At 39.7% G+C, this 9,389-nt stretch overlaps 2 protein-coding genes across 3 annotated transcripts; one reads left to right on the forward strand and one right to left on the reverse strand.

Annotated features, from left to right (window-relative positions):
* The first annotated feature begins 819 nt into the window (after window positions 1-819).
* LOC125188389 (probable galactinol--sucrose galactosyltransferase 2) lies at window positions 820-4,964 on the forward strand. Its single transcript, XM_048085201.1, has 12 exons — window positions 820-984; window positions 1,567-1,792; window positions 1,897-2,141; window positions 2,251-2,341; window positions 2,423-2,471; window positions 2,570-2,661; window positions 2,738-2,848; window positions 2,958-3,080; window positions 3,184-3,736; window positions 3,819-4,021; window positions 4,108-4,414; window positions 4,504-4,964. The coding sequence occupies exons 2-12, from the start codon at window positions 1,602-1,604 to the stop codon at window positions 4,834-4,836; spliced, it is 2,298 nt and encodes a 765-aa protein (XP_047941158.1). The 5' UTR covers window positions 820-984; window positions 1,567-1,601; the 3' UTR covers window positions 4,837-4,964.
* Window positions 4,965-6,047: 1,083 nt separating this feature from the next.
* LOC125188397 (1,4-dihydroxy-2-naphthoyl-CoA thioesterase 1-like) lies at window positions 6,048-8,617 on the reverse strand. 2 transcript variants are annotated; one of them, XM_048085212.1, is made up of 4 exons: window positions 8,464-8,617; window positions 7,117-7,439; window positions 6,850-7,041; window positions 6,048-6,367 (listed from the first exon to the last, which is right to left on the reverse strand). In XM_048085212.1, the coding sequence occupies exons 2-4, from the start codon at window positions 7,273-7,275 to the stop codon at window positions 6,215-6,217; spliced, it is 504 nt and encodes a 167-aa protein (XP_047941169.1). In that variant the 5' UTR covers window positions 7,276-7,439; window positions 8,464-8,617; the 3' UTR covers window positions 6,048-6,214. The 2 variants fall into 2 exon arrangements, with proteins under 2 accessions (XP_047941169.1, XP_047941170.1); XM_048085213.1 differs by having other exon boundaries at window positions 7,117-7,399; window positions 8,464-8,606.
* Between the last annotated feature and the right edge of the window lie 772 nt (window positions 8,618-9,389).

Raw genomic sequence — 9,389 nt, forward strand, 5'->3', positions numbered from 1 at the left:
TGTTAAGATATGATTGCTCCTTTAATAGTATAAACCCAAAAATATTCTAATTAACATATGTGCTTTTATTATTTTTATTGCAGACTTATTTAATTTTATGATTTTAGTTGTCTAATAAAATGTTATGATAGGAGTATTTATTTATTTTAAAGTGGCATATAATTGTATCGTGTCTCATTTTAGTTACCACGATAAAAATAAAATATGTCGTGCAACGCACGTGGGTGATACTAGTTTGATTAATAGAAAGGAATATTCAAGTATATACACCATTTCATTAATGCGATACCCCATCATATCATATGTTAATGTCATCATTAATTAATGTCACAAATTATTCGTATGGTACAAGTTAATTAACCATTTGCCACTTATATGTATTGTATACAAAATACAAATTTGACTAAATTGGCCTCCCATCGATTTTGTGACGGTGTCTTTACAAAACAATTTATTCACCTATCTTTTTTTCATATTTTGATTAGCCAATGGTCCTCTACCCATGGATATTGTGGATGAGGATTTTACAAAATAATTTGTAACAACAAATTTTCTAAATTATACAATCAGAATTTCGATGACAATTGATTTTGTGACGGTGGCTTTTATAAATTAATAGAAATCGTACTAATTGAGTAGAGAGGTTTACGTGGCTTTGGCGATTAGTTTAAAATAGGAAGATGCATTTTGCTTCTACAAGTAACTAGAGCTCACGTGTCAGTTTCTGGTTGGCCTTCTCCGTCGAAGTGCTCGACCTTTAACCCCTCGCCCCATATATAAAGCGCCAGGTGGTTTCGTCTTCAAACTCGCGCACAATTTTGGGGCAATTCAGCTCAACCTTTCCCCTCACGTGAACTTGCCTTTACTCACTTCTCTTCATCTCTCAACTTCCTTTTCTCTCTTCGTCTCTTTCTCTCTCTACCTATTTACACGTACGCGTTTGCATTTGCGGATAAATCGAGCTTCTGAAAGCTACTGTTTGAGGTACATAAAAATCTGCTATTTTCAAAGGTTTATGCGTGTTTTCATGGCTTTAAATAATTACATCATTATAGTTGAATCGATGTTTTTAAGTGTGCATGCAGAGTTTTGATTTTGGATGTGTATGTATTGCTTCGACTTTTAGCTGAATTCGAAATATTTGAAGTCTAGTTTACAGGTTCTGGGGAATTGATTTTGAGCTGTGATTTTTTATTTTTTTTTCCTGGTGATTTGTGTGGATTTTGGGGGGAATGTATAAGAAAATGATTGTGCGTTCGGCGTTTGTTTTGCCTGCGTGTCGATATTTTCCTCCGTTTGTGCGTTTGCGGGAGAGTATGGTTGTACGTCGAGCGTGTGTTGTACCTTCTACCCCATCGGTGAGTTCGTCGAAGCTCCGTGGAGGTGATTTCCTCGAATTGTGTTAGAGGCGTTGTTTGTTTTCATTCTCTTTCCCTGTTTGATCGGAAATGGAGGTTTTCGGTGAATATTCTTCCGGTCGCTGATTGCGCTTATCTCAATCCGCAGAGGCTTTTTTGTATGCATTTGTGCATCGGAACTAGGCTTACTAACTCTTCGATTATGCAGTTAATTCTCGACCATTTCTAGAGAGTGGAAGAAAGATGACGGTGACGCCGAAGATCTCTCTCAATGAAGGGAACCTTGTGGTTCATGGGAAAACCATACTCACAGGCGTGGCTGACAACATTGTGCTGACTCCGGGATCAGGTGCCGGCCTTGTCGCCGGTGCCTTCATCGGTGCAACGGCTTCACACAGCAAGAGCCTTCACGTCTTCCCAGTTGGTGTTCTAGAGTAAGCTCTCTGTCCGTCTTGATTATAAAACTGTTTCTCGATTATGTACTTTGACAAACAGAGTTAATTTTATTTTATTTTTTGTTTTTTTTTTTTGGGAAAAGGGGTGTGCGGTTTATGTGCTTATTCCGGTTCAAGCTGTGGTGGATGACGCAAAGAATGGGAACATGCGGGCAGGATATTCCGTTGGAGACGCAGTTCATGCTCGTTGAGAGTAAAGACGCATGTGAAGGCGAGCATGAAGATAGGCCAACCATATACACTGTCTTCCTGCCTCTTCTCGAAGGGCAGTTTCGTGCTGTTCTTCAGGGGAATGAGAAGAATGAGCTCGAGATTTGCCTCGAGAGTGGTGAGTTTGAATTTCATCAATATGCATGGTGAAGAATTATTTAATTTTAACGATACCAAATTCATAGTACATGATTGGAGTTAATTGGAGTTCTGTACTTCTGTTGCAGGAGATAACGCTGTTGAAACCAATCAAGGAAATTACCTTGTTTACATGCATGCTGGGACCAACCCTTTTGAAGTGATCAATCAGGCTGTGAAGTAAGTACTCTTTTATTACCCTTCGTTTCAACCTCTTACCAATTCACACTAATATAATATGGCAAAATTTTTCTGAAACAGAGCTGTGGAGAAACACTTGCAAACATTTCAGCACAGAGAGAAGAAGAAAGTGAGAATATGTTGCTTGATTGTTTTTTGTAACTGCTAGAGTGTAGAGGGATTTTGAAATATTAGAGAGTATGCTTATATTAAATTCCGACTGTGTAGTTGCCCTCGTTCATCGACTGGTTTGGCTGGTGCACCTGGGACGCTTTCTACACTGATGTCACTGCAGAAGGTGTCGAAGAAGGTCTCAAGAGGTACGTTCTAGTTGGCTCTGATTGTAACTAGTAGAACGCAAACTAAGCCGCTTACCTCATGTACTTAATCTGTCAGCTTGTCGGAGGGAAATACGCCTCCTCGTTTTCTCATCATAGATGATGGCTGGCAACAAATTGGGAGTGAGGTGAAGGACGCTGCAAATGCTGTTGTACAAGAAGGAGCTCAGTAAGACAACTAACTATATTATAATGGACTTTGTTATATTTGAAAATAATCTGATTTTACCTCCTACTTTCTGTCCCTAGCATTTACCTGTTTGACATTTGATCTACAGGTTTGCAAACAGGCTAACAGGAATAAAAGAGAACGAAAAATTCAAGAAAAACAGCGAAGGTGATGAACAAGAATCAGGTCTTAAGCAGGTGGTGAAAACATCAAAGCAGCAGCACAATGTCAAGTAAGACCCTACAAAGTTGTGGTTTTTAATGGTTTAACAGATCAAATCTACCAATAATATAAATTAACTTACTAACTTACTGTTTATTGCTGTATACTTTCAGGTATGTTTATGTTTGGCATGCTTTAGCAGGTTACTGGGGTGGAGTGCAACCATCTGGTCCTGGTATGGAACACTATGAGACATCTTTGGCATACCCGGTGCAGTCTCCTGGGGTTCTAGGCAACCAGCCAGACATTGTTATGGACAGTCTTGCTGTTCATGGCTTGGGCCTGGTACACCCTAAGAAGGTCTTCAACTTCTACAACGAGCTTCACGCCTATCTGGCTTCATGTGGTGTGGATGGAGTCAAAGTCGACGTGCAGAACATCATTGAGACTCTAGGTGCTGGCCATGGTGGTAGAGTATCCCTCACTCGTAGCTATCATCAGGCCCTTGAAGCCTCAATCTCTCGGAACTTTCCAGACAATGGGTGTATCGCCTGCATGTGCCACAACACTGATGGACTCTATAGCGCCAAGCAGACTGCTATAGTTAGAGCCTCAGACGATTTCTACCCCCGTGATCCTGCTTCACACACCATTCACATTTCTTCAGTAGCTTACAACACTGTATTCTTGGGTGAATTCATGCAGCCTGACTGGGATATGTTCCATGTGAGTACTGCTCTACTTTAGCTCTTTGAAATTATCAAATGTTCTTGGTGTGAGAAGCTGACTCGCATACTTGTTTTTACAGAGCCTGCATCCAGCTGCTGAGTATCATGCTGCAGCTCGATCCGTGGGAGGGTGTGCTATATATGTTAGTGACAAGCCTGGTAACCACAACTTCGATCTTCTGAAGAAGTTGGTTCTCCCCGACGGATCAATTCTCAGAGCACAGTTGCCCGGACGACCCACACTAGATTGCCTCTTTGTCGACCCAGCCAGAGATGGGACGAGGTTTGTTGAATCCTCTCCTAATTCCTTATATCTTCTGCATCATCAACCAACAAACTAACGTCAACTTACCACCATGAACCTTGCAGCTTGCTTAAAATCTGGAACACGAACAAGTGCTCTGGAGTGGTTGGCGTATTCAATTGCCAGGGTGCAGGGTGGTGCAGGGTAACTAAGAAGACGCGTATTCATAATGCCTCCCCTGGCACACTCACTGGCTCTGTTCGAGCCACTGATGTCAACTCAATTGCTCAAATTGCTCGACCGGACTGGAAGGGAGAGACTGTAGCCTATGCTTATAGATCAGGAGAGGTAGTTCGGTTGCCAGAAGGAGCTTCATTGCCTGTCACTCTCAAGGTTCTCGAATACGAACTCTTCCACTTCTGTCCTGTGAAGGTAAGTTTTCCATCACACTCCATTTTTATACCTGCCACGACACTTATTACTTACTCTAACTGACAACCTACCTCAACCTCCGAAAACAGAATGTGACGGACAGCATTGCCTTTGCTCCCATTGGCTTGCTAGACATGTTCAACTCCGGTGCTGCTGTCGAGCAGTTTGAAGTCTACAATACCTCCATAACCAACGATGACACCGAGACTTCAACTGAAAACAGATCGCCTGTCGCTAAAATAGCGCTCAGGATTAGAGGATGTGGGCGCTTCGGTGTCTACTGCTCTCAACGGCCACTGAGCTGCACCGTGGACAACGTTGAAACTGAGTTTAACTATGAAGCAGCAAGCGGATTGGCAACCCTGATTATCCCCGTTCCCAAAGAGGAAATGTATAGATGGTGCATTGAAATCCAAGTTTAAGTAGTGAATACTTACTATCTACATACAAATCCTAGTCCGAGACAGCTTCATGTCATTCGGAGAGTGTAGCTTTTGCCCAGGCTTTCGCCTTTTTTTCTCTAATAAAATTATCTATGTTTTTCTCGTCATCATATAACTATATCTCTCATGTTTATTTCATTGAGTTTATTGAGATATACGCTAAAAGATACTCTAGTGAATAATTAAAGAAGATGAAACAAATAATGTAAGTATAAGAGAAAGGGCTTAATTCAAGACAGTAGTTGTATGTGAAGAAGCTCACCTCATTGAATGTGATCCAAAACTTCCACTCTGAACCAGGAGCCAAGAATCGTGACATCAAACAACGAATGAATCGTGGCATCACACAATGAATGAAGTTCACCAGAAGTCTTGGCAAGAGCAGACTCCATCGAAAAACTTGTGGAACCAAATTCTGTAGTCTGAAGTAACTTGTTCTTCACTACTCTAATAGTTACAGCACCTTCGTCTCAACAGACCGTATGCAATGGCCAACCTCTCTTTGTGCTCCTAGAGAGCGTCCACTTCTCCCTGTTACCAACATTATGCAAAATAGACGTGATCCGGACTTCATACCCGCTGGCTTGAACCCTCTCTGAAACTTCCCATATAAACTCAGTTATATCCTTAGCAATCACCCATCAAAAAATCTCGCATGTGTCGGTTGATCTTAATGGAGCTGCATCCAGGCACAGCTTTGATTCCCCTCTCTCTCATAAACCATGTTGCTGGATTAAATAGTGTACGAATCAAGACATGGCAGTTACCTCTCTTCTCACACACACGCACGCAATCAAATCATTCTTGAAACATCCATGCACTGATGCACACGTAGGAGGATGAAACTGCAAACATGAAACAACATCAAATTCCAGAATGCGCAGATGCGTAATGTGAAAATCCCCCCTTAATCATAGGCCAAAACTATTGTGATCAAGATGATCCATGCTAAGATGATCCATGCAGACGTCATTTTTTTATTACAGTAAGAGCTGAGCTAACCGTGCCAAGAAAGTGTGCTGCAAAATTCGAGCTTGGTGTCGGCTACATTTATAATAGGAAGTTGCATTCATCATAATGAATCAAATGTTTCTGCTAGCGTTGCTACTCGTGGTGTGTTCTGAATAGCTCAACCTGTGACGTGTCAAGAACAAGTTTCTTACACATAGTTTCATCCAGAGTCCAGACAATCAAGAAAATTGGAATATCTATTATTGAGATAGAGTTACATAAGTAACATAACCATCAGTTCTCTCTTATGTAGCACACACATGAAGATACAAGACTCAGCCAAAAATAAAGCACAAATAGCTCATGCCTGAAATTTGGCTATGGAGCAAAGAAATACTAAAACATGTCACAATTTAGCATATTTTTTTAGCTTTTTAGCAGCATCCCTGGCAGATTCTGGCACGGACATGTTGCAAAGAAGGGTGATTCTTGAGGATGCAAGAAGCGTTTGAATCTCAGAGTTGGAAGGATCGCGTTTTGAGAGGCGAACTTCCCAGACCTGCTTAAAATGCAGTGAGATCTTTATTAGAAGCAGATGATTTGAGGAAAACCTATAAATCGTCATTTCAGATCCAATCAACCCACTAATTATATGCATGTGCTATAATAACTAGAGTACATGTCATTGTCAACCAATCTCTTTGCTGCCTACCATCAGACGTATTTGAGCACCACTAGTTGCAGCTTTCGGATTGTATTTATGCATTTGTAAACTATAACCCTAAAATGAGAAGTTTGATTGTGATCTGTGCAAGGTCTTTTCATCCGCAATTTCAGTAAAGGTGCTATCAGATGAAGATTTATAGGATAGCGCATCGTTAAAAAAGAGAATACAACGAATTGTTGCTAATTGAAATCACAATTCAAGTGAGCATCTCTGAACGAGCTATATTGTGCATCCCGTTGCCATTAAACATATAATCTAATCAAAATAGTTTTTTTTGGACTTGGAGAAAAATAGAGCATTTTGTAAAGGATAACCTGAATGGATTTGCCAACATTTACTGGTGTAGCCTCAGCAACTACTAAATCACCTTCTTGTGCGCTTTTTAGATGATTGATACTTAGGTGTATACCAGCTACCCTTGTAAAACCTGAAGCAATATGAGCTCCTATGCTTGCCAAAGCCTCGGCTATCAAAGCTGAGATCCCTCCGTGCAAAACTTTGAATGGCTGCCCATTTATAAACGTTAGTTTTTTTGTAAAGCCGGAGATGGAATCAAGATAAATGAGTAAGAGGAGTAACACCTGACAGCACTGCGGGGTAATCAGGACGCAGCCTGAAACTTTCTTAGCAGATAATTCATCAAATTTAAATCCAATCATGTGAAGTGGGGCATCCAAACTCTCAGTCTCTGATGGTGGTAGAGCCAGAGAATTCTTTCCAGTATTCGGTGGTTGGTTCATAGTTTTCCCTTTTAGCTGACCAATTATTCTTCTCAACTGAGTTCGATGGAGATGTTATCCAGGTCCTTTGAGGTGTGCACTAACTGGTCACTAACTTCACCAGTAACGAATTGACAGAGGTCGCCTGGGATTCACAGGATCAGATCAAGAGACGGGGTGGTGAACTTCATCACCAAAGGGGAAAAAAAAAAGATGAGAGCCATATTTGATTAGATAAGAATGGATTTTATAGATGCAGTGTATTTAACAAAGAAAACATATACTTATATTCCGTTAATGCTAAAAAGCACTCATGGATTTTCTTCTCTTGAGCTGGGCATCGTCGTCAGCATTAAACTTACAAGTTCAATTAAAATGGCAATTGCTCCTACTTAATTCATTGTTTCTTCAAAATCAACTATCACGGCCATCAATTGAACTTAAGAAGTTTCTCAAAGGAAAATGGAAACAGGAAAAGTAAAAACTGAAAGAACAGAAAATTAATCTAGTTTTGCATGCAAAACAGCACAAAAGAACTACACTCCATTTTCCAGAATGCAAAGGAAGAAAAATTAGATAAATGAACCAACAAGAAATTTGTGGTCCTTGGAAATATGAGATAATTGAAACATATGAGTTCACATTTTCTTTAAATGTCCAGCTACCGAACACAGCACACCGAAAAAACTACTCCTACAATTATACCGAAAGAAGCACGCCAAAACCAAATACTAACCTTTTTTGGGAAAAAATCATTAATATGAAAATTGAGCAAGAAAAAACAAGCCAGGGAAACAACACCAAACTAAACAATACAGGATTAGGCAAACAAATCAATGACGATCCAACACTCGGATATTTGTTTTATTTATGTATTTTTCGAAAAGGACAGCCAAAAGTCTCACTTCTTCCACGGTGAAGCATAATCTATGAAGAATTTAAGCTAATCATAGAAAAAAATCACGGATAACACTAATTAACAGATGATAGCTGAAAAAATTATCCAACATAAACGCATCAAACTGTCTCAAATAGTAAATCCTCAGCTAATCAATCACACAAACGCATTGTTTGAGCATAATTTGCATAAATTACAGCAGAATCGATATAAATGTTGAGATGCCACAAACTAGGAGACGAATACAGAGTAAGAGACCAGAAAACTATCATTTCCGATATTCACGAAGATTGAGCAAGCGGAAAACTCACCGGCAATCTGCAGGTGAAAACGTATAGATCTTTACTTCAGTGCGTGAGCCGTGATTGAATGGTGTAAACTCTTTGAATGCCATGGCATTTATGATAGTAGTTGAATATTGGGTCTTTGAATGCCATTGCATTTATGAGACGGCTGAATATTGGGACCCCTAATAAAATAGAGAGGCTTAAAATTCATTAATTCCAAAAATCATATCTGGTATTAAACGATTACATTTATGATAATTCCGTTTAAAGCCCGCCCTATACATCGGACGCGCCTTAGGGTGCCACCGCAGCATCCCGCCCTAGGCAATTTCTTTAGTCTGCACTCTATGCATAGTCCGCGGACCATGCACACATTTTTACATAGTCCGGACTATTGTCCGGCCTATCATCCGCCTTATTGCAGGGGTAAGGACGATAGTCCAGACTATGCACACATTTTTCATTTTTTTTTTAAATTTTTTTTATATTTTCTTCTATATATATCACCAATTTTTTTACTCATTTTTACATCTTTCACTCCACTCTCTTCTCCATCTCAATTTCTCTCTAAATTCAATAATGAATTCCGATGATTTTCATATTTGCAAGCATAAAATATAAACAATAAATACTGACAATAGGATATGCCTTTAATTCGTGGTGTTTTTATATTTTTATTCTATTTGCAAACATAAAAAATAAAAAATAAATACTACTCCCTCCGTCCACGAAAATTCGTCCCGGTTTGATCGGGCACGGGTTTTAAGAAATGTAATGGAAAGTGAGTTGAAAAGGTTAGTGGATTGTGGGTCCTACTTTTAAAGTATTAGTTTTATAATAAAATGTGAGTAGGAATGAGTTAGTGGAATATGAGGTCTACTATCAAAAATGGTAAAAGTGAAATGAGACAAATTTTGGGGGACGGACGGAAATGGAAAACTGGGACAAAT

The sequence above is a fragment of the Salvia hispanica genome, chromosome 5 (genome assembly GCF_023119035.1).
Source record: "Salvia hispanica cultivar TCC Black 2014 chromosome 5, UniMelb_Shisp_WGS_1.0, whole genome shotgun sequence".
NCBI lineage: Eukaryota > Viridiplantae > Streptophyta > Magnoliopsida > Lamiales > Lamiaceae > Salvia > Salvia hispanica.

What these genes read in the sequence shown, in the direction of transcription:
- LOC125188389 (XM_048085201.1), top strand. Translation starts at nt 1,602, where the DNA reads ATGACGGTGACGCCGAAGATCTCTCTCAATGAAGGGAACCTTGTGGTT. An exon ending in CGAGATTTGCCTCGAGAGTG is followed by an intron (nt 2,142 to 2,250) that starts GTGAGTTTGAAT and finishes CTTCTGTTGCAG; the next exon opens with GAGATAACGCTGTTGAAACC. An exon ending in GTCGAAGAAGGTCTCAAGAG is followed by an intron (nt 2,662 to 2,737) that starts GTACGTTCTAGT and finishes TTAATCTGTCAG; the next exon opens with CTTGTCGGAGGGAAATACGC.
- LOC125188397 (XM_048085212.1), bottom strand. Translation starts at nt 7,275, where the DNA reads ATGAACCAACCACCGAATACTGGAAAGAATTCTCTGGCTCTACCACCA. An exon ending in TTACCCCGCAGTGCTGTCAG is followed by an intron (nt 7,042 to 7,116) that starts GTGTTACTCCTC and finishes ATAAATGGGCAG; the next exon opens with CCATTCAAAGTTTTGCACGG. An exon ending in ATGTTGGCAAATCCATTCAG is followed by an intron (nt 6,368 to 6,849) that starts GTTATCCTTTAC and finishes CATTTTAAGCAG; the next exon opens with GTCTGGGAAGTTCGCCTCTC.